At 52.9% G+C, this 23,683-nt stretch overlaps 2 protein-coding genes across 2 annotated transcripts in view; both read right to left on the reverse strand.

The window, feature by feature from the left end:
• Nucleotides 1-12,819, reverse strand: part of GOLGA3 (golgin A3) — a 29,043-nt gene extending 16,224 nt beyond the window's left edge. The window contains exons 1-8 of the mRNA XM_006768811.2: nucleotides 11,671-12,819; nucleotides 9,053-9,361; nucleotides 6,737-7,015; nucleotides 4,618-4,730; nucleotides 2,384-3,039; nucleotides 1,838-1,949; nucleotides 1,256-1,562; nucleotides 5-65 (exon numbers count right to left, since the gene is read on the reverse strand). Of these exons, the coding sequence (XP_006768874.1) occupies nucleotides 5-65; nucleotides 1,256-1,562; nucleotides 1,838-1,949; nucleotides 2,384-3,039; nucleotides 4,618-4,730; nucleotides 6,737-7,015; nucleotides 9,053-9,185 (1,661 nt within the window). The 5' untranslated portion in view covers nucleotides 9,186-9,361; nucleotides 11,671-12,819. The remainder of the gene's footprint in view (nucleotides 1-4; nucleotides 66-1,255; nucleotides 1,563-1,837; nucleotides 1,950-2,383; nucleotides 3,040-4,617; nucleotides 4,731-6,736; nucleotides 7,016-9,052; nucleotides 9,362-11,670) is intronic.
• Nucleotides 12,820-12,912: 93 nt separating this feature from the next.
• The window catches only part of CHFR (checkpoint with forkhead and ring finger domains, E3 ubiquitin protein ligase), a 33,779-nt gene continuing 23,008 nt past the window's right edge, over nucleotides 12,913-23,683 (reverse strand). The window contains exons 11-21 of the mRNA XM_006768763.2: nucleotides 23,403-23,562; nucleotides 22,435-22,589; nucleotides 22,187-22,349; nucleotides 20,010-20,152; nucleotides 18,502-18,618; nucleotides 17,994-18,077; nucleotides 17,418-17,488; nucleotides 16,540-16,627; nucleotides 16,008-16,115; nucleotides 15,311-15,383; nucleotides 12,913-14,083 (exon numbers count right to left, since the gene is read on the reverse strand). Of these exons, the coding sequence (XP_006768826.1) occupies nucleotides 14,041-14,083; nucleotides 15,311-15,383; nucleotides 16,008-16,115; nucleotides 16,540-16,627; nucleotides 17,418-17,488; nucleotides 17,994-18,077; nucleotides 18,502-18,618; nucleotides 20,010-20,152; nucleotides 22,187-22,349; nucleotides 22,435-22,589; nucleotides 23,403-23,562 (1,205 nt within the window). The 3' untranslated portion in view covers nucleotides 12,913-14,040. The remainder of the gene's footprint in view (nucleotides 14,084-15,310; nucleotides 15,384-16,007; nucleotides 16,116-16,539; nucleotides 16,628-17,417; nucleotides 17,489-17,993; nucleotides 18,078-18,501; nucleotides 18,619-20,009; nucleotides 20,153-22,186; nucleotides 22,350-22,434; nucleotides 22,590-23,402; nucleotides 23,563-23,683) is intronic.

The raw sequence follows: 23,683 nt of genomic DNA on the forward strand, positions 1-23,683 counted from the left end.
GTGCGCTCCATGCACTTGCCGCAACTGGCTCTGCAAGGCTGTCATCTGCTGCCGTAGGTCGTGCACTGGAAGCAAGAAAGCACAGCGCTCAGAGCAGCCACAGCAGGAGCCCGCAGCTCCGCGTGGATGTCCAGGTCCGTGTGGCTTCTCTGAAGAGCAGGGACACAGCCCATCCGAGCCTGGGTGCTGAGCTATGGCTCCTAGGGGTACAGGGTTAGGTTCTGGCCATGACATTTTGTCAATTGGTCCTTGTCGTGCGTGTCTGTCACCTACATGGTTCATGAGCACCACGACTCATGTGGAAGGAAGCTCACCTAACACACACTTTCTCCACTAAACACATCGCAGCCCCTCACACTTAGGAACATCACAGTGTTTCAGGTTCTTTTAAAATAGCAAGTCACATAAAAAAGTAAAAAATGCAAAAAACATGTCATTGTGCTTCATGTGAGTAGGTCTGTTCACTGCCCAATGAGCTCTAGACAGGTTTCCTTAAGTGCCTTGCAACTCAGAATTATACGATTATTTTTGTTTTCAGAACTTTCTGGATTTTGTAAGTTTCTTGAGGGACTGTGTATCATAGAATGCCCGAAACTAGGAAAGTCTACTGTGTCGTTTCTCAGCTGGTGCATTCTAGCATCAGGATAAAGCCCTTGTGACAGCAGGCTGTCCCTTTTCCTGAGATGCCATCAGCCCTAACACCTAGTGTCACACGTGACAGACATGGCCCTTCCCAGCAGCCCCACCAGCCGCTCCCAGTTCCCAGGCGGCTGCTGTGCCAGCAGAGACTAATCTACGCAGCCTGCATGGGAAGGTCTAACATTCGGCCGATGCCGAACTGGGCGTCCTGTGAAGCGCCCCCAGGTGCTCTATGTATGGCCTGCCGCCCAGGTTCCCTGGACTCCATTATTCCACATGTCATTCCACGGTAATTGATCCCCACAGGGATCCAGGTAGAACCACCGCTGAACGAAAGGTAGGTTTGTACGTATTTTAAATCAGACCTGCTATTCTGTGGAACAAGCAGGCGGCTCCAGCCCCACCACGGTGGACTCTACAGGCAGAGTGAGTGGAAAGGCCAACCTCTAAGACCTAGGCACCCCCATGTGCATGCAGAAAAGTGGGCACCTTGTGTGCAGATCAGAAGGGAATACAACCCACAGCACATTCACATGACAACAGGTCGGTCCTCAGAGCAGGTTCTGAGGCGCACCCCGCGCCAGATCAGGCCGCAGACGCCGGGCCGCACACGCACCTGTGCTGTCCTTGCTGAGCATGCTGCTCCGCATCTCCTCCACTTTGGCCAGGAGCCGCTGGTACTGCTCCTCTGCCACCTGCAGGTCGTGGTGGGAGGACGAAAGGCTGGCGTTCTTGGCCTCCAGCGTGTTCTGCAGGTCGCTCATTGCCTGCTCCAGGTCCCAGCAGGACTGCTTCAAGGTGTCCACCTCCGAACTGAGCGCGTCCTGCTTCCGCTGGCTGCTGTGGCTGTGCTCCTCCTGCGCCTGCAGCCGCGTGTTCAGGGCGGCCAGCTGTGCCTGCAGCTCCGCCTTTTCCTTAAGTGCCTGGAAAGATCACCAAACAGCCACACTAACTGTCAGGAAATGAGGTCCCTTCCACCCTGTGCATTAAGAAGGCTGCCACACCAACCAGTGAGGCAAAGAAAGGTGTCGACAGGTGAGCTCTAGGAAAGTACCACGTTTTCCAAACTATCCAGGGGTCTGCCATGACAGTTACCCCAGAGAAGGCGGAACTGCAACTTATTCATAAAGACGAGTGAAACTCCACCCAACAATCAGGAAGCACAAGGCACACAACACGTTCACCAAACCCCCCTTACCTGACTAGCCTCTTGGGTTAGGGCTTCCAGCTGTCCTTCAAGTCTCATTTTTTCTTTAAGAACCTGCAACATCTCGTCTTGAGTTTCAGCCACAGAGCCTTCCATGGACACGCTGGAGGAAAAGGCACAAAGGATCAGGTGGTGGGAACACGAGTGATCATTACCTTTACATTTGTCCATACTCTCCAAACCTCACACACCCTTGGCTATTCTCCCCCAAAGGTTTAAAATAAACAAGTACAAAGATTCCAGTGGAGAGCTGCCAGGAAACACTCCCCCCACAGTCGGGCATGTTCAGCCCCACATGGCTGGAACTCCCGTATGGAGAGGTGAGCCAAGCACCTGAGCCCTTTTAGAGGCAGGTCTAAAGAAATGCTGGGAGACAGGATATCCCTAGTAGTGCAGACGATGGCAGAGCAGCCCTAACTCCATTTTTACAAAGACAGATTTAAAACGTTAAGGACTAAGGATGAGTTAAGTGTTTTGGCCACTGTACTGGTGAGCGGGCCCAGTGTGCACAGCGGGCCCAGTGTGCACAGCGCCCACCTGCTGCAGATGCTGTCCGTTCGGCTCCGTGTCTCTCCATTAACCTCTAGGCCCCGGTCTCGGTGCTCGGCTGCAGCGGCCTGGAGGACATCCGTGATGGACGGGAACTGGCCCAGAGAACTGGAGGAAATCTCCTGGCCGTTGATCACATAGGATGCTTCACGCGTGCCTGCGCTGTTCACCAGAAGGCCGTGCACCCCCCGGGTGGAGATGCCGCTGTAGGAAGAGCTGTCACTCTCATTCCCATCAGCCTCAGACATGTTGTCTCCAGGAAGGGATGAGTTCTCCAGGTCATCGGCTTCAGGACCCAGGCTGACCTCAGACACCACTGACGTCATGCTGCTTCGGTTCTGCTTCAGGGAGCCCCTAGCGGAGTCTGTGGCCAGAACACTTCCACCCGAATTCCCAGCATCTGAGTCTTCAGTTCTGTAATCAGCCAGGGACCGAATTTTGCTTGATTTGGAACTTTTTTTCTCCTTAGAATGTGCTAGGTGCCTTAAGCTGCCCACCTTCGGGCCCCGAGGCACACTGGTGCGCAAGAAGGAATACTCCTTTGTCATCGCCACCGTGCTGGCCCTTGGTAAGGCTTCTGGGTTCAACATAAGCTCAGGATCCAGTGTGCTGAAAGGTCTTGTTTTAGTTGCAGGTTGGCTGGACTGAGAAGGAAAGAAAGGCGTGATGATTATGTTTGAAATTGACAACAGCATTCAAAATGTGCCACCCAGAAAGGATGCACGGACGACGTTCCCTCCCCGTGTGTGCCCCCTCCACCCCAGCCCGCTGTGCTCTGCAGCCTCACTGTCCTGTCACCAGCAACCATCCAAGCACAGCCGTCAATGACTGTGACTTCTTCACCATTAAAAACACCATCAGCAAGTCCTTCCTCCTCACGCCTCCTTTACAGCGCTTTCCTGGCTACATTCCCTTGTTTGTGCTTTTAGATAAGCTTTACATTTTCTTCGAGTTATAAAAAGCAGTCCTGTTGAGTTAGAACTACCTTACAAGTATAATTACTTCAAGGATAATGAGCTATTTCCCTCCATTTATTCGTAACTGCTTTCAAAGGAAGTTACATAGTGTTCATCTAGATTCTAAACCACTTTTCTGCCATTTTAATCTAATGCTTAGATACTTTATCTTTTCCATTATATTATCTTTTTCCACTAATATTATAATTGGTTTTATAAGGTAATTATTGTTTTAAAAAAATAATATATTTTTTATTGATTTCAGAGAGGACGGGAGAGGGAGAGATAGAAACATCAATGATGAGAGAGAGTCACTGATCGGCTGCCTCCTGCACGCCCCCCACTGGAGATCAAGCCACAACCTGGGCATGTGCCCTTGACCGAAATCAAACCTGGGACCCTCCAGTCTACAGGCCAATGCTCTATCCACTAGAGCTTGGTTTTTTTTAAAAAATATATTTTATTCCTTTTTTACAGAGAGGAAGGGAGAGGGAGAGCCAGAAACATCGATGAGAGAGAAACATTGAGCAGCTGCCTCCTGCACACTCCCTACTGGGGATGTGCCTGCAACCAAGGTACATGCCCTTGACCGGAATGGAACCTGGGACCCTTGAGTCCGCAGGCCGACGCTCTATCCACTGAGCCAAACTGGTTAGGGCGGGCTTGATTTTTAATACTTGTACTTTTAAACCAAATTCCTGAACTCTAATTACTTTAATAATTATATATTTTTATAAATTTATAATTTTTAGCTCATTCTCTAGAGCACGGGTGGGGAACGTCTGCCATGAAATCATTTGTTCTGGCCCTGCCAAGGCATTAGGGATGAGTTAATTAAAGGGTTGACCAAATAGAGCGGGCTCATGTTTAAGTTGATAATTTTGTATGGCCCATGGATGTTGTTGTAAATACCCAAATGGCCCTGGGCAGAAACCTGCTCCAGAGTTTCCCGAGGCATCCCCAGCACGTGGAGGCCCAGGACTGGCTGGCTGCTCAAGCACAGACAGCAATGCTGCCCACCCTAGCGCTGGCTGTCTCTTCCTTGCAAACAGCAGATTGAAGGTTGAAATGTGCTTGTTTCAAGGGAAGAACCAGCGGGGCAGGATCCGGGGCGCTGCTGGAAATTCCCCAAAGGGCAGGAACCAATGAGAGAAAGACCTTTCCAGAGAAGCACAGAGAAGTTAAGGCAGGTCCCGGACTACGTCTGACTAATCATGGCCTGTCACACACAAGTTCCCCATTAGTTTGCTCGAGAGCAGGACTCACGCGCTCCTGCTGGCGCTTCACCCTGTACTGCGCGAGCTGCTCCTCCAGCCGCCGCCGAGCCTGAAGTCGGACCTGCTCCTCCTTCTCCAGCGACAGCGAGGCCCCTGCTGAGCCTGGGTGGGGAAACAGCCACTTAGAAGCTCAGAAAGCACAGGGCACAAAGGACAGAACAGCAGCTTTGGTGTCACTTTAGTTAACAATACGACTTAGCTTCTAAACAACGCATGCTGTCTAGTTTGAAAGCCTATTTCCAGATTAAAAAACACAAACGTGAGCCCGGGACTGGGCACTGGTGGCCCATAGGACCTGCCTCATAAAAGATGCTATGGGCATGCCCAGGGCTGGGGTCCCTACAGCATCCAGAAGGTACAAGAGGACACGGGGCCCCTTAGTAACAGAAGAGCTGAACTCAAATGTCGGTGCCCATGGTGGCCCTCCTGGAGCTCTAACTCTGATCTCTGAGGTTAGAGGAACCAGTAAGAGCAGTCGTGATGGAGTGACACCCAGTCACGTGAGTGTATCACACCAAACGTGCTTTCTTTATGCAGTTACATCTGGAGATATAATTTTATCCACAGCTTACCTAAAGTCCTGCAATAACAAATCATGTTATACTTTTGGCCAATAACAAAATTTAAACTATCTAAACTCAAACGTTTTACTTTGGGTAATAAAGGGTGAAGAATGAGTGCAATGGTACAAGTCACAGGTTTCTGTCACGTAAGCAGACAGGTATGTTGGACACTGAGGGAAATACGCTGGTGAGAGCAGATAAATGCCCTATTTTAACCACTTCATAGACAACACCACCTTCAGATGCAGAAGATAAGCAGCTCTTGTTTTAAATAACCCCTAAGACCTGAGCAATGGAATTCCAGTTATTCCACTGCAAATTCACCAACGCCATTACGAATTTGTGCACTTATCAGACGTCTGGTACTTTTCTTAAGGCTAAGTAGTCCGGATGGTAGAAACCCAAAGGCCTGTGGCTGCAGGCAGGGAACCCAAATCTGCGAACTCCACACCAGGGACACAGCCTGAAAGTCAGGGTCATGAGTGAACACTCCCCAGGAAGGGAAGCAGGTGGCCGCAGGTCGCTGCCACATGGGCCCCTGAGCTCACATCTCTCAGAGCAGGAATCCAGGCTTTTACATGTCTCTTGGCTTAAATGTTGCCAATGAGTTTCCAGAAATTTTAAAAATATACTATGGCCTTAATAAAATAATGACTGTGAAGAAAAAGGCAAAGAATCCAAAAGAAAAATGGACTGAACATATCCACTGACAATTCACAGAAAGGACTGACCAAATGGCCAACAGGCCCTCCAGTCATCAGGCAAGTGCAAGGTTCACAATACAGTCACCAGGAAGCACCAGGCGCACCCACCAGACCAGTGGAAACGGAGAGGAATGTGTCTGGGTGCCAGAGGGGCGGGCGGCAGTGAGCTCTCTCGAGTCCTCATGGCGCGGCTACAGGACCCCTCGTGATCGGAATAAGTAAACACGCCTGCTGCTTCGGACCAAGAAGCCTGCTCTTGGGAGACAGCCCTAGACGACCCAGGCAGGTCACATGGCTGAGGGAGCAAACACGCCATAATGGGAGCAACACAGTCGCATTTAAAAAAGCAATGACCCCAACCCTGGCTGCTTACAGAGGCCTATGTAGGGTCCTGTGAGAACAGGGGTATGTGGCCCCACTGTGTGAAACTGTCTGTCTGGGTATGAGAAACAAGTGTTAGACAACGGCCTAGAGGTTTCTTGGCCTCACAGGCTGTCAGTTTGTGACTTGTTCACCCCAAGACCCCCAGGGATCAGCTCAAAATCAACATTGATTAAAATAATTCATCAAAGAAAGCTTTCAAAGCGTAACTGTTGAGACTAATTCCCCACAGACTGCCTGCTCACCACCCAGGGTGGCAAAAGGCACACAGAGGCCCTTTAAATCTGGACCTGGAGTCCCACCATGAATATCGGACCAGGAAGGTGTGCACTCTCTCTCTGAAATGGAGCCTCCTAATAAACGCACAGTCCATTGTGACCAAACAGAATGCCCCTGGAGGTGGTGACTGACGGGCGCTGGGGAGGGTGGAGTGGGGGAGAAGGCGGGGTCGGATGCTTACACAGTTGCGTTTCTTGCAAAGGAAGACTGAGTCTGAGAGACTGCAAAGCTTCTTTTCTAACACTGCCCTCAGCACTAGTCCCCTGAGACTTCCTTAGGTTGTCATGGAAACCAGCCACACCTGGAGGCGCATCAGGACCCACTGGGCTCTTGGTGGGACCGAGAGCCGACGGCGGGCCTGGGAGCTGTGGCATCGGCCCATTCTGACAGGCGTTCCCCTCGCTGGGCCCGTCTGGGCTTTCTCCTTCATCCATGGCTCTGTCCACCTCGGCGCTGGCACCTGGAAGAGAGGGCATGCTGGGCCATTCGATGACAACAACCCAACCCGGTCATTTTGCAGATACGCAGCTAAAAGGACGAAGGAGAACCCAGAGCGTAAGCATGAGCAAGCTCAACACCCTACATCAGTTCACTCTGGGAGGAAAGCAGGCCCTGGTTGCCTGCATGGGCAGGGATGTGGGACAGGTTGCCCCACCATTCAGAGCCCACCACCCTCATCTGTGGAATGCCCTCACCTCACACTTGGAAGAATTTAAGTATCATTTCCTTTTCATTCAAACAAGACCAATGAGAAATCTTGTGAGTTTGTGTTAATAAGACAGCAAATGAAAACAAATGCTTAAAACATAGCTGACCGTGTTTCTGCTAGGGGTCGGGAACCGCAGTGCTAATCAGAGCCACAGCCTCACAGTCATTTCAAAGTATACGTTCATCCACCAAAATGAGAATCTAAAGCAAGCGGTGGATTCGCTGCTCAGAATGGTTTCGGCTAAGTTGAGCCCCAAACCTGTGCTTCTGCTCAAGGAACACCTGTGAAGGCAGGAGCCCAGGTTCATCCAAAGATGACAATACACCCACGTGTCAAGCTCAGTTCCTCCCACAGACACTTGTTAAACATGAACTTAAACCTATTTCCTTACTCAAAGGAAAATAGGAAGGGACTTCCTACAATTCAACGACTGTAGTCTTTCCCTGCCCCTTATACTGGTGGGCCAGCCAGAGGGAGTTCAAGAACCAATGTGGCCTGTGGAGGATGGGAGGGCCTATGACATAGCCTTTGGCCCAAGTAAATTTAAAATGGGTTTCTGTCACTTAAAATGTGAGTCCCAACTAATACAGCTACTTACAGCCATGCCTCCCTAACAGTAAAACCAGAATACAAACAGATGCCTCAGACACAAAGCAGAGCGAGGGGGCCCATCCACGGCAAGGCCCTACCACCAACAGGCCGGTGTCTGCGCCCTCAGAAGACCCCGACAGCTTCACTGTGTGTATGTGGGGGTGGGGGTCCTACATTTCAGATACAAGTCAAGCAGGTTAATACCACTTTCTGATGCGTTCACAGATCTGGGAGTCTCAAAAACTTTACTGTTTATATAACAAAGTAATCACCGAGCATCATATTGTACTTTGGAAAATATCTAGAAGTGAGAAGGCCCAATAAATAACTTTGTTTCCAAACACAGGCCTCATTATGGACAGACAGACAGCAATGACGACGTCGCTTTCCCACCTGCTTATGCTTGTTTTATGCGGGCCACTTCCTCCAGCCCCCAGACGACCCTGAGAGGCAGGTTCCACTCATCTTCCCTTCACACAAGAGGACAGTGAGGCCGAGATCAATTACGGACCCTCCAGAGGGCTTGCTGCACTTTGTGATGGATCCGAGGGCGGCTCCCCTGTGCCCCCCGTGGGATCCTCGGTCTTGGGCCCATGCTGTCACCTGCCTCACTCAGCACTTAGAAGCAGTAACCAGCAGAGCCATTTTAGGGCTCGAACATGGTTTTCAAGAACCATAGTGCAATTTCTGCTACTAAAGCAGTACTCTATAATTTTCAAGCACACACTGCACTGAGCATCCTGAGAATGGGGTATAAAGACTCAGTGAATAATTCACCCCTGTACTTCTGGTGAACAAATAACCCACCAGCTAACATGCAAATGTGGTGGCATAATCCTTAGATCACTACTGGACTGTTCTGGATCCGTTAGTAAAATTCTGGCAGCCAACCAAACAAAAAGGTAGAACACTAGGTCGGGAATAATGGAGTGTGAGAAAGACCCACAGAAACTTTAAGAGAAGTCACTGCAGCCCCTCCTTGCTGGGGCAGAAAGCGGGGCAGTTTCTGTTCGGTTTGACAAGCATGGTACTTGATTTAAAGATGGCATCAACTAAGAAAGACACTCATCTGATACTAAAAACACGTTTTAAAGGAAAAGTTCATTATCGTCTTAAACACCACAGTCTTCCTCTAAAACGCAAGCTGAGCCACATCTTCTGTTTAAAGGCAGTGTCAGCAGCACACGGGTGACTTACGCGGGGCTTCATCCCACTGGTCAGGTGGCGCCGGAGGGCCCAGGGGCTGCGGGAGGGGTTCAGGACAGGCTGAGGTGCCACTGCGGGATCCATCTTCCAAGACGCCACCCTGCACGGCCGACACTCCATCCATGGTCAGGACGACTCAGACTGGGCTGACGCTTGGGAGCTGCACGGGCGCTGCTGGCAGGCTTGGTTCTGCCATCACCAACAGTCAGGATCCCCGGGGAAGGGCGGCACTAGGTTTTCCATTTTCAAGAGATGTAACGTCTTATAAACGACTTGAAATCAAACCAAGTAATATGATTCCTAAGAGGAGGGAAAACAGGAATGAAATATTATGAAACTTCATTGTCAGATTTGAAGTAACAATTCCAAGATTCACATTTGCTTCCTAATTTGCATCTGTGTAAGAAACATACAAATTTATTCATTCAACAACAATCCTGAGTGCCTACAATACCCTAGGTTTTGAGAATAACATGCTGAACCAGCCACACCCGGGCCTGCTCCTGAAGGCGCTTACTGTCATTACTGGTGCTGGCCAAAGACCGTCTGCCAGGACAGAGAAGAGCCATCCATGGCTCTGTAATTATCACAGGTGGCCACTGAGCTGGGGGGTGGGGTTTGGGGAACTGAGTTTTCACTTATTAATTTTCTTTACTACTTCTTGCCTATAAATTTAGCTAATTTGGTGTAAGTGGCCGCGTGTGGCCAAGTACTGCTGTGTAGGACACAAGCCTAAGCGCTCAGAGGATGCCCGCTGCGGACCTGGCATGAAGGTGCCAAGGCCACTGCTGAGAGCCAGCTGTGGGGACGGGGTCCCTGTCCTGTGTGGGGAAGCATGGGGTCAAGGACGTGGAAAGGCAGCCACTGTGGAATGGGCACAGAGAGAGCATCTCACAGGAGGACACCAGCATCGTGTAGCCCATCCTGTGAGGCTAAACTTAAGAGAACAAACTTTGCCCAGTTTGGCACCTGGGTGTCGCTTGTGAAGTGGCTGAGGTACTCCTGTTTTCTTGTTAATCCTCACCCGGATATTTTTCCCCATTTATTTTTAGAGAGAATGAAAGGAAGGGAGGAAGGAGGACTGAGAGAGAAAAACATTGACTGGCCCCCTCCCACAGATGCTCCTACAGGGGCCGGGAATCGATGCTCCAACCACTGAACTATGCCAGCTAGGACACGGCTGAGGATATCATTGCCGAGTTTCCTTGTCAACAGATAAGGTGTTAGTTGTTACTCATTCGGCGAGAACGTTGGCATTTACTTCCTTTAAAATATGTTTTAGCCCTGGCTGGTTTGGCTCAGTGGATAGAGCGTCAGCCTGTGGACTGAAGGGTCCCGGGTCCGATTCTGGTCAAGGGCACATGCCTGGGTTGTGGGCTCGATCCCCAGTGGGGGGCGTGCAGGAGGCAGCCGATCCGTGATTCTCCCTCATCATTGATGCTTCTCTCTCTCCCCTTTCCTCTCCCTTCCTCTCTGAAATCAATGCAAATATATTTAAAATAAAGAAGTTATCAGACATGTTTTTCTGCAGGAAACCAGGTCACGGAGGTTACATAAGCATTTTATGCCTTCTCCCTCTCCCTTCCCCTCTGAAATCAATAAAAATATTTTTTAAAAAAATCCATGAGTCACCTGCATATGGCTTACAATGTCCCAGTGGCTTCAATCACACGGACCATAAAATCCGAGCCTCGAGTCATAAACTGCGGAGCTGCACCCTACCTGGCCCTCCTCCCACGGCCTTTTCCTCCTTTCTCATGATGCCTCCGCACCTTCTCCACCTGAGGACGCCCAACGGCCTCCTCCCTCGGTCCGCACCTTGCTGCTCACTCTGCCTGGAGCGCTCTCACTCCACAACTTTGCAAGAGTTTCCCGTCTAGAGACGCTGGCTCACACGTCACCTCCCCCCGCCGGCCTCCCAGACGCCCCCAGGCACCAGCCGATGCTCTCCGCCACCACCTCACCGACGTCCCTGTGCCTCCAAGACAACGTGGGCTCGGCGAGGGCAGGAACAGGGTCGGCACGCGACTGACACTCACCAAACACCTGTGGACCGAGCTGAGCTGTCCACCTGCTCCACTAGGGACAACGCCCGGCCCACCTCGCTCTGGACAGTCTCCCCGCCCCGGGAAACGAGATGGAATCCAGGTGGAGGGAGGGGCCGAGAGACACACGGATTCTTGACACCCGGACTCCCACTAACCACGCGACACCATGTGACGCCTGTCATCCTGGCGGCCCGTCGGCACCAGGGCCCAAGCGCTGCCCGAGGTCCCTGCGCGGCGCCCACAGCAATTGCGGACACCTTTGCCCCAAATCACGCCCCGTCACGCGCAGACAGCGTTCCGAAGGCCTGAGCGAAGGGCCATCCACGAAGCCAGCTGCCCCGGCACCTGCACCAGCCGCTCCCGTGCCCCCGGGCTACCAACGGTGCGTAGCGGGGCTGGCACGGGGCGTCGCCACCTCGAGAGGAGATGCGGCCCGCCCTCGGGGTCCGCCCAGGCCCCGCCGCCCCTCGCCCGTCCTCCGCCCCGACCACACCGTGACGCATGGAAGCCCCGCGTCCTCCCCGGCGGAGTCCCGGCCTGGAAGCTTTCCGCGACCCTCACCCCGGCGCTGAGAAACCGCGGCGGCAGCCCAGCCCGGCTGCTCTAGCGGAGACGTGGCCGCGCCAGAGGCGGGGGCGGGCGCGGCGACAGCTTCGGCCCCCCCGGAAACAGCCCGTGCGCGCTGCCTTCGTTCCGGAGGAGAGAACAAACTCTTCTCATCAGCAGCCGCTTCTCCGGCTGCAGGGCCGGCATCGAGCCCACTCACAAGCGGCCCGAAGCGGATTTCAGAATATGAGTTTGCAGCTCTTGCCCGCATAGAGAAGCAGTGTCCCGACTTGCAGGACCAACTCGGACCGGAAGCAGGGTGACTGAGCTTCCGGTGGAAGTGGCGTGTCCAAAGCTCTGGCCCCGCCCAATCTGTCAGACTGTAGGCGTGGTCACCCTCCCTGGCGGGGCCCGTTGGGGGCGTGGTTAGCAAAGGCGGAGGCACGACCGCGGGCTCCTAGGTTCCCCAAACCTCCCACCGCGCCAACAAAATGAATCCTGCTTCAGAGCCTAGCAAGGTTTTACTTTACACACACCATTGTTGGCAAATGGCAGGTTAGGAGGTTTTTTATTTGCTATGGATATCAAATTGTTCCCGCACTCTTTATTAGAGACAGTCCTTCCTCCACTCACTTGCTTTGACACATTTGTCAAAAACCTGTTGGCAGCTTGTGTGGGTGTTTCCGGGGTCTCTGCTCTGTTCTGGGATCTCCGAGCCTATCACAGGAGCTTTGCAGAGAGCTGTAATAACCGGAAGTGTATTGTCCTTTTTCCTCATTGTTCTATTCTGGGACTCATGCCCATCATATAAATTTTAGAATAAACTTGTCTGTGTATACAAGTCCTTCCTGGGATTTTGATAGGAATTAGAAAACTGTAGATCAATTTGGGAAGTACTGGTATCTTTACTATGCTGAGTCTTCCAGTCCATGAACATGGTATACCTCTCTATATTATGTCTCCTTCGTTTTAAGCATGATATACCAAAAGCACTTACCTCTGCTGCAAAGTGCACACACTTGCAACAAAAACATAACATAGCCTGTGGCTTCAATGTGAATCACTAGGCTATGGCTCCTTCAGGTTGAGGGATCCAAGAAACCCTGTGCCTTTGGGGTGCTCAGACCTGGGCCTGAGGGCCAGCTTGGGGGAATCTCCTTACTAGTGAGTAGTAACTAGTGAAGTCTACAGCCGCCTGTCCCCGTGATGGTAAGGGGCACATCCTAACTAACAGTAGAACGAACATGAGGAGAGAGAAACAGACGCGGCTTGTTTATTAGATGTGGGAAGGAGGCCTTCTCACACACACACTGCTGCTTCTCAGTCTGTATCAAGAGCAAGACAACCGTTGTATTCCTGAGAAGCAAAAAGGTTACAGTTTTGCAGACAAACAGGTGGTTTTAACAAAAGATAAAAAACATTTTTTCTTTTACAAATAACAAAACTTCAAGTATTATTCCAGATGACAGCAAACCCAACTGAGGACAGGGCAAGGACCAGTGGAAAGAAAGGCAACCTCGTGCTCTTGGCAGGAAGAGACTGCTCCAGGGAGGTCGTGGTGCCACCAGGGCTGACCTGCAACTGGCACTTTGGCCACGGCCCCACAGGAAGGAAGGAATAAGGAACACGGGGACACTGGGTGGGGCCCGCAGCTATGCTGAGGGAGGAGCAGCAGGGCCAGCACTTTGCTTCCTCCTGGGCTCCGGGTGGTGGCAATCCAACTGGCCCACGCCTGGGAGGGGGCCGTGCACTGTCAGTATCCAGGGTTAGCAGTTCTGGACACCTGGTGATGTTTTTATTAATAAAGAGAAACACGTTTATGCTTTCAAATACCATACTATCCCCAATTTTAGTCAATTTGTAAATTATAAATTATATTATTTGTGCTATAGTTTGTGGCATTTTAAATCTTACTAGAAGCATCAACCCTATTAAAACAAAAGCATGTAAGAGCTATGGGTTTCCCACAGGGCACTGCACAGCCTGTAAACCTTTTCCTTAAACAACAGAATGTTTCTGACAAACTGTCCTCTCTCCCCCATGAAACTTTTCTTGAAGAGAGATGTGCGTTTTAACCATCGTGTGGGGCAGGTGCAGAGCAAACCTGCTCATCACCATCTCAGGAGGGGGGACGGCTGGTGGCTATTCTGGCTGAAGCACTTCGGGAGGCCCCAGGCTCAGCCCCAGGCCTCCCAGGCCGCTTACTGGGCCTCACTGAGAGGGTCTCCTCCACAGGTAAAGTCACACCAGATGCTGGATGCACAGACCCCAGCATGCCCTGAGGGAAGTGTAAAATGCCCTTAAAATGTTCATATTTAGTATCTCCTGAAACACGCTGTCACGGACCCCTGTACTTCCACGCCATCTTGGTGCATCCTCAAACGCTCAGTTCTTGAACCTCGTCTGTTCACAGATATGATTGAATTTCCTGCAGGGGGAAAGCAGTCAGATTACACACAAAGGCACCAGAGAATTATTCAAAGAAGCCAATTCTGAAATTGCCCGCTGGATGATCACATGAGAAATTGTGTGCATGGGGGGCTCACAGCAGCATACGTTTAATACTATCACAGAAACTAACCAAGGAAGCTTTCTTTTCTCCTTTTTAAACTTTAAAATAGAAATTGAAATTTTAGGTAATTTTCTTGGAGACTCAAAGCTGCGTGTCCTCAGCCTCCCCATGACGCCGATGGACACGCCTACAGTTTAAAAGCGGAGGCGAGCTTAGCCCTAGCCTGTACGGCTCAGTGGAAAGAGCGTCAGCCTGCGGACTGAAGGGTTCCAGGTTTGATTCCAGTCAAGGGCACATGCCTGGGATGCAGGCTCAATCCCCAGTGTGGGGCATGCGGGAGGCAGCTGATCAATGAGTCTCTCTCATCGTTGATGTTTCTATCTTTCTCTCCTCCCTTCCTCTCCGAAATTAAAAATATATATATTAAAACAGGAAAAAGTGGAGGTGAGCTTATTCCTTTAAGAGCCTCGTAAGAAACATCTGTGAGTGACCAATTTAGAGCGAACAGTCACCTGCTCACACCACCAGCGACAGAATCCCGTGTGCAGTGGCACGCACACGAGCCTGTGGCTTGGGAAGGATGGTCTCAGTGACCATGGCCACTGATCTGGAAATGAGTCGGCTGGGAATGACGGCTGTGCTTACAGGGCTGGAATGTGGAGAACATTTTCAATGCAAAGTGTTTCATTAAATGAGATAACAGGAGAGCACAGTTCCCAAATGACAACTCTACTTTGTATACTACGTGACTAAAGTAGTATATTTATAAGGAGACTAGAGGCCTGGTGCACCAATTTGTGCATGGGTGGGGTCCGGCTGGCCTGCCCCGATCCGGGCTGATTGGGGCCGACTGGACCAGGCAAGCCGGGGGGGAGGGGCCGCGGGTGTCTGGCTGGCCCCGCCCCCTGGTTGAATTCTTGGTTGAGGGGATAATTTGCATATTAGCCTTTTATTACATAGAATTATGTAGGATACTAACTGGCTAGTTCACAAACATCCCTACAAGCTGAGATAGCAACTTGTCCAAACACTTGAAAACTTCAGTTGGGAGAACAAGGTCTGCCTCCCTTAGGACTGTCAGCCCCCTACAGCCGGGAGGACCCGAGCGGACGCTGCCCCGCCCAGCAGCACAGAAGCACTCACATCGCGTGGTGGGCCTTCACCTGAGTGCGGCAGTTGCGACCCCAATAGCAGTCGGGACGGGAAGTCACAGCCACTAGGAGAGAAAACCACAGTGTGTAACGTGCACCACACACTCAGCCTGGGGGGTTCACCTGGAGCTGAGAGGCAGCACTCTGTTGCGCATTCCATAGTTTCCTCTCCCTGTTCCAGGAAAGGGCAAATGCTCACTGAAAACCCACTCAGGAAACGAGGGCCCTCCAGCTGCCTCCAGGGTGGATTGTGCCTCTTGTTTCAGAAACCCACACCACAGCCAACACCCAGGGCCTCAGCTAACACCGGGCGGGCGATGGCCCTGACACAGCACGGCACTCAGGCAGCCTCTGCCAAGAATACCAACAAAGCCCTGACCGGTCTGGCTCAGTGGGTAGAGCGTCGGCCTGTGGACCAAAGGGTCCCAGGTTTGATTCCAGTCAAGGGCATGTACCTTGGTTGCGGGCACATCCCCAGTGGGGGGTGTGCAGGAGGCAGCTGATCGATGTTCCTCTCTCGTCGACGTTTCTAACTCTCTATCCCTCCCTTCCTCGCTGTAAAAAATCAATAAAATATATTAAAAAAAAAAAAGAATACCAACAAAGCCAGACAGGGTTTCTACCTATTATGCCGGAGGGTAGAAGCCACAGAAAACAGAAGTGAGATAAGTGGGGAGGGGGTTCCTTACCTGGCAACTCAGAGGCCGGAATGTTCTGCCGATACTGGTAAGCCAGCTCCCGGAAGCTTCGAAGGCCGCAGCAGTAGCACAGCACAGTGCTGCCCGTGACTCTGTAATCTGGAAGAACACAGCCCCATGCGGGCATGGCCGACATCAGGAGCATCAGTGTCCACAACAGCAGGACATACGTGGCCATGCAAACTAGCGGGGAACTAACGTGCTGATGCATAAAAGGGGAGACAGTGAGCTAGACGTTTGGGAAATAAGAACAAAACCAATCCGGATGCCAATGTATTTCCTTATTGCAAAACAAGTCCACTGAGATTAAAAATTTAAATATTTTTTTAAATCCAAAAAAGTACTGAGAAGGATAAATCTAACTTTTCTCTTGAGCTACTTCCAAGTATGCCACCAAAACCACACGCACATAAGAAAGGGCCTGTAACTCTGAGTGCCACAGCAAACATCACAAAGGAAGCTGTGCAAGGAAGGTGAGAGCCAGGGACGATGGACAGCGCCAATGTTCCCGAGAGGAGCTTACCAGACAGTAGGAACACACCCCTCTGCAGAGCCACCAGGCTCTCAGTCAGCACATTCTTCCACGTCAAACCCCTGGCCACCAGGTAGTTCTGTGATGGCAAAACAAGGGGAACAGGAAAAACAGGAGCTTGGACAAGAGAGTAAATGGTTGTAAAGGCCCTCAAAGGTGGGTAAATGAAGCCAAAGGAACTGTGGCAGGTCTTTGTAGAGGGCAGCCGCCGCCCTGCTGGGGCCTGCTTCCAATACAGCATCATGCCCACAAACCAGTGCACAGGATGCGTGTCCAGATGCTCCTTCAAAGCCTCAGCAGGCAGCCGGCTCCCAAACCGCCAGTGCAGTCACACACACTCTACCCCTCTGCAGGGCGTGCCCAGCACAGGAGTGTGAGCCACCGACCTTGGCCGGAGCCATGCAGGAAAGCAACTGGCCCGTGAGGAGGGGACCAGGAAGCTGAGGGTCTGGGTCTGCACTCTGTCCTTCACACGGGGAGCTGCTCGGCTCCTGCCATGCAAACCCACATGAAGGGTCACGTGCACATCCACCCAGGACAGAGGTGCTCAGGGGCGTGCGTGCAGGTGAGAGGGTCGCAGTCCTACGGGGGATGCTGCAGGGAAATGGGGTGAAGCTAAGTCCGTGGCGGGGGACTGATGTGCACACGGCAATTCTAAGAGCCGGGCTCGCCTCCTGTGAGCAGGAGTGGAGCCATGGAACCAGTTGCTGTGGAGTCATGGCATGATGGGCATGAAGGACACACCTGGTTTTCGGAATATGGGGGAACAGACATATACCAACAGGGTGCTGAGAGTCAGAAAACGCAGTTATTTCGGTAACTGAGAAAGTTCTGGGGAGGCCTCCTAGGCCCTGGCCTGACCCATGTACCTTGAGGATGTCGGACTCGTAGTTGTTGTTGTTCAGTACCCCGTCCAGACACCTGTCGCCCAGGTGGAGTTCTGTCGGGTGACGGGAAGCAATGTTACCCATTTTATAGACGTTTTGCCCGACAGCTAAGATAACCACGTTTCCTTACCACAGAGTCTACAGAGAACAAAAAGCTCCACAACAAAACATAACTTTACGCCGAGAACACGTGCAATGACCTCCGTTCCCTCCCTCCGGACATGCCAGCTCTCCAAGTCCCTCAGCGCCTGGGCTGCCGTCACAGGTCTGTAGGCTGTAGCCAGGCTGTGCCTCTTCAGGGGTGGGGGTCCTTGTGCATACACAAGCTTCCTGGCTTTGAACTCAGGATCCCCTGAATTCTCCTGTTATTGCTTGATGCTAAGCTAATACTTTTTAATGGCAAACCCAGGCAGCGTTCAGGAAAAGGTAATTAATTTGTGGTTACCTACAGTGGCTTTCTCCTCCTCTGGCACACAACAGGCCAGGCCACCCTGTCCCGCCCTCACATGCACCCAGAGAACATGCGGGGCTGAAGCGACCAGCTGAGAGCAGCGTTACCACAGAAGGGGGCCAGGCAGCCGAGGCAGCCGGTCCGGGCGCAGCCCCAGTACAGGTGACAGAAAGGCTGCAGGCAGACGGCACCTGTGGGAACAGCACAGTCACCAGGCAGGACACCTCAGTGAGGAACCAAGGCAAAGGGCCATCAAGCAAACAACAAACTCGATGTCACAGCAACCCCCAAACTCTACATCAAAGCATCGTATTTATCTACCAGATATAAGTGACGCTGACAGAATGACTGTGGCCCTGATGGGGGGACAGAGGTCTGATGCAGACTCCAGAAAGAGAACCGAACACGGAAACGCGGTGTGTGGTGGGAACGGCCTCACCAGTGTGGAAAAGGCCGCACAGGGATAGGACTTTGCAATGGAACACAGAACTGCGTGCTCACTTCCCACCACACACAGATGTCAAACATGCTTGGAATCCTGAGCCTGAAGGACACACAGGCAAGGCTTTGCGGTGGGAGGTCACTCAGACAAACACGCACACACCCCGTACTCACACTGCTGGGGGGCGATGCGGGGGTCCTGCTCACGCTCTGCCCTCCGGTCGGGCATGGGCTGGAAGCAGCAGGTGCATATGGCGTGGCTTCCTTGCAGGGTGCACACGTAATCCTGGGCTGCAGAACAGACAGGATGTTCAAGCCAGGGCATTGGGACACAGGCAGAGGGAGGTGATCAGAAAACATGTAGAGGGGTGCCTACAAAGTGCACAAGAGGACAGACCTACACGAACACCCAGGGAGAAGTCAGACCTATTCTCAACAGCAACTGATAGTCTACCACTGAAACGAAGGAGTCTAAATAGACTGAAAACAACCCAAGTTATGATTTGGTTCAGTGGCTATTCCAAGATTTCAAAGATCATGAAGGTTTTCTGCCATTTCCTACAAAGAAAGGTCAACCTACAGAGCACACACCATAAAACAATAAAGTGAGTTTTATAGTTAATCTCAGCATCCTCCAAATAAACGAACAACAGGCCTGGCAGCAAAATGGCTGACCTGCACCAGACACTGTGTGCACGTGCCCCAGCTGGCCATGCAGCGCCACGGGCTCTGAGCATGCACACTTGCTCCAGGCCCTGTCCCGATGGGGACTTCCACCTTCATTTTGTCACCTGGTGAGTGGCAGTCAGCAGGTAACCGAGCACTGCACTGTCCATCCCTGTGCACGTGGCCTACCCCACGGGAAGTCACTGAGAGCCACGGCATGGCATTGTGGCAGCTGGTTAAGAATGTGGCTCTGGCCCTAACCGGTTTGGCTCAGTGGATAGAGTGCTGGTCTACGGACTGAAGGGTCCCAGGTTTGATTCCGGTCAAGGGCATGTACTTTGGTTGTGGGCGCAACCCCAGTAGGGGTGTGCAGGAGGCAGCAGATCCATGTTTCTCATCGATGTTTCTAACTCTCTATCCCTCTCCCTTTCTCTTTGTAAAAAAATCAATATATTTTTTTTAAAAAAAGAGAGAATGTGGCTCTGGCCCTGGCCAGTGTTGTTCAGTTGTTGGAGTGTCTACACTCCAAAGGGTTGCCGGTTCAATTCCTGATCAGGGGCATGCATCTGGGTTGCAGGTTCAATCCCTGGCCCTGTTTGGGGTCATAACCCACAGATTACTTGTGCCCACGATCCCTTTCTGGATGCCCTGGGCCCTCCACTGGAACCAGGCAGTGGGCAGACAGGGCTCAGGGTGGCTCTGGGAACACCGCGGCCCAGTGCTGGGAAGAGGCCAGTCTCTCACTGGAAGGGCCCATGTGTGATGCCCATTTGGCTTTGGTAAGCAACACTGGGAACACCAGCTGTCGAGCAGTGGCTGTGGGGGGTGAGTGTGTGAATTAGGACTGAATTCCCAGGAGTGTCCAGGAGCAGAGGCCCAAAACAGGTATGAGAAGCAGCAAGCTACTGGTATGAGAGGGGTGGGACCACCAGAGGCAGAGGACAGGAGAGCAGAAATGCAGCCGCATCCCAAGTGGTCGTAGCAAAGCCACAGCACAGAGGGCATGGCTGTCTCACCTGTTGTGACGCTGGCAGAGGTCGATGGTGTGTCACCAGAGGCCTGTGGTGGCCCCTGCTCGCTGCCTGGCCCTGAGCAGAGCAGGGGCGGCCCCATCTGCCTTCGGTACTCAGGGCACTGTCTGCACACGATGCACGGCTGACTGCAAGGGGAACACACAGTCCTGAACTTGGGCTAGGGGACAGCCGCGCTCAGGGGTGGGGGAGGTGGTGATGGAAAAGGCCAGATCCCCGGGCCTGGCAGTGCCCTCTCTGTTCGTGGACCTCATCACCACTTCAGGCTCAGCCCTGTAGCATCTGCTGTGGCCCAGTGAGTGCTCCGTGGTGAGCACCCCACTGTCCTTGCTCACCCCAGAGCAGCAGCAATCAGAAGGCTCTGCTCTCTGCCACCTCCCAGCTCCCTTTCCTGTACGGATTCCAGAGCCCCTGCCCCTCAGCTGCTCCTGGGGACCTGAGGCATCGTTTGCCCACCCCTCGCTTTGCAAGATGTCCCAGGGGCACGGCCACTCGGTCCCCACAGGGAATGGGACGCGCTCTCCAAGGTTCGATGCTGGGCGAGCTGGGTACCGCATTCAGAGGCACTCTCAGGCCCCCGAGGGTACGCAGGACTGTCACCCTGGCCACCCAGGAAATGTCTGCACATCGTGAAAATCAGAGCAAAGGCACCGTGGGTGAGCACTGTGTCCTCAGGAGCCTTCCCAGTGGCCAGCAGGAGCCCTGCACCACCTGACCTCCTGCAGGGCAGCTGAGCTTCTACACGGCGGGCAGTGAGAACCACCCACAAATGACGCACAGGGACCCCTGATCTCAGCCTGAAAACGCCTCCCTGGGCTGCACCAATGGCAGGAACCAGCGAGGGAAGAATGGCTCAGACCCGACTAGAAAACACACAAGCCTTGAGAAGAGGCTCAACCTCGTCCACCGGGAGCACCCCAGACCTCTCTGCGGGGCGTTTGAGGACACCCATGTCAGAGCCCAGCGAGGCCCCTCCCGCTCAGACTCGAGCCTAACTGCACCCCTTCCACCTGCTCCTCGCCGGGAAATGACTGGACACGAGCACGAAACTACAAGGGCAGGAACCACTGCAGCACTGCTCCTGCATCAGAACATCACAAGACCACACAGTCGGGGGCACGGTCAAGCCACGTGCTCCTCTTCACTTCTAAGTGCAGCCCATCCTGCTTTGCTAAAAAAGTGTTCGTGACACAGATATGAGTAGCCAGATGGATAAACAAGGTGTTTGCACTAAAGTAATTTTTGGTTTTCTTTTTGCTTGTTATTTGTGAAAATAATGAAAAAAAATTTGGGTGGTATTGCTGTCTTTTTAACTACCATGACCTGATGTAAAAATTCATACCATGGCCTTCTGAGCCAGGAGCCTCAGCATCCTACAGCAGATAAAACACAGTCTCCAAGAATGGCATCCTCCTGCCCTGGCCAGGTGGCTCAGCTGGCTGGGTGTCATCTGATGCACCAACAGGCCGCCGGTTCAATTCCTAGTCGGGGCCAGGCCTGGGCTGTGGGCTCAATCCCGTGGGGGGCTTGCACGAAGCAGCTGATCCATGATTCTCCCTCTCCCCTCTTCTCTCTCTAAAAGCAATACACTTTTCTTTAAAAGAACAAAAACGAAAACTGCAACCTCTCGGCCAGAGACAGTGGCGATTCTGCATTAACATCCTGACAAACGATAAACCTTGGGATGTACGCTGTAGACTTCATGGTCCTGGACAAGCTACGGAGAAGTGTGCTTCTGTGGGACAGGGAACATGTTCAACCCAACTGTCACGGCCGGTGAGCCAATGTGTGAGGAGAAGCCAGCAAGTGGAAGGGTAGAGCCACTGTGGCCATCATCTCACAGCTCAACCATGCCGTACACTTTAAACATACAGAGTGCTGCACGTCCATCACATCTCAATAAGCTGAAAACAGGTACAGGCAAGCAACAACCAAACAGAATGCTCCATGTATACTTGGGAAAAAGGAAGGTGCTGAAGGAGGCGGGCAGCTGATGCCCCTCCCAGTCACGGAGCGGGAGCTGCTCTCAGTGCCCTCCACTCCCTGCCATTCAAGCCGGGAAGTCACTATCCAAAGTCCCAGGCAGGAAGCGAGCCCAGAACAGCAGGGAGATGACCGCTCAGGGCAGAGCCCGCCCCACTCCCTGCCAGGTGCAGGCTCACCTAACATCCGAGGATTCGCTGTCCACATCTGACAGGTCCAGCAGGTCCTCCGAACTGCCCTCCTCGTCCGAGAAAGACCTCCTGACTTTGGGCTGCAGCATGTCCTGAGTGATCTTGTTCCTGGTGGCCATGCTCCGCACATCTTCCTCGCTGCGGCTCTTGTCTGGAATTCAAAGGACATAGCTCTGCTGGCAGGCGGGCCCTGGGGACACACCCTGGTCTCCGGGAGCTGGCGGCTGCCCACTTGCCTGGATGCTGGAGAAGGTAGGCCTCCACCAGGTTGTTGAGGATGTGGTTTTTACAGATCCGCTCGACCGGGCAGCGACATGTGGGGCACAGCGTGGAGCGCTCCATCCAGCCCGAGTAACAGGCCGCACAGAAGGTGTGCATGCAGGGCTGCAGGCTGAGCATGAGGACAGGTCTTCAGACGCCCTGCAGAGCACTTGCAGGTGGAGCGCCTGCCCACCCGCCACAGCAGCCCTGTCCCCAGGGCACAGCCTGCCGGGAGCATCAGAAGCTGGGATGCCCGGTCACACACGCTGCCTCTTTCCCCAGAGGAGGAGGTGGCCTTGCTCAGGCTGAGGGTCAGTACAGAACAGAAAAGCGAGCACACCCCCGGCCCCCGGGGCTCTCGCCTCAGCAGGGCCTGGAGCCTGTGCTGCGTGCTGCCCACAGCTGGCAGATCTGCAACTTCCGTTAGTGACTGGGATTGCGCCCGACTCCCACATACCACCTGAGAAACGGCCCCCCCGTGAAAACAGTGTTCAACCTAAGCTACTCTCACTCAGTCCTTGTTAATGAAGAGAAAAGAGAGGCCATGTGGCTGTTCTGATCCAAGGGGGTCCTGAGAACACACTGTGACTTCAGGAACTGGAGGCTTGGAGACACCAGGCACAAAGGTCTGCGTTTAAGCAGAAACTCGGACAAGTTAACTCTTCCCTGAAGCAAAGCAAGGAGCGAGGGTTCTTCAGAAGCCACGCCTGGGACCTTCCTTCTATGTTAGCTATACGTTTCCTTAGGCAGGTACAGTTCACCTGGTCTACATCTGAGGTGGACAACCACTTAGGTAGACATGACCGTGTCAGCCAAGGCCACCGCCACATTAGTCTGGAGCCTTGGCCACTGGGGCCAGGTTTTCAGCTTGTTGCCGTGGACCTGACCCCAAATGCGACCCAGGGCTTGCTTCCTCCTCGGCCCAGCCCCCACGTGCGCCCACCTCACGCAGTCATGCAGCAGATCCTGGCAGATGATGCACGTGAGTGTCTCCTCCATCTTGTCAGGCTTCTCGGCCGCAGCTCTGACCTCCTCAAGGGTGCTGTGGGTGTCCCTACCCTGGCCAGCGACCAGCAAATGCAGTTTCAGGTTGGGCTCCCCATCTGCAAAAGAAAGGGACACACTGTGGCCGTCACAGCAAGGAGGAAACAGGCGTGCTCTTGTTTTACGAGTGTTAACCTGCAGACAGAACAGTCCTTGCCAGCGTTTGAAGGGCATTTTTAA

Source organism: Myotis davidii, unplaced genomic scaffold, assembly GCF_000327345.1.
Source record: "Myotis davidii unplaced genomic scaffold, ASM32734v1 scaffold43, whole genome shotgun sequence".
NCBI lineage: Eukaryota > Metazoa > Chordata > Mammalia > Chiroptera > Vespertilionidae > Myotis > Myotis davidii.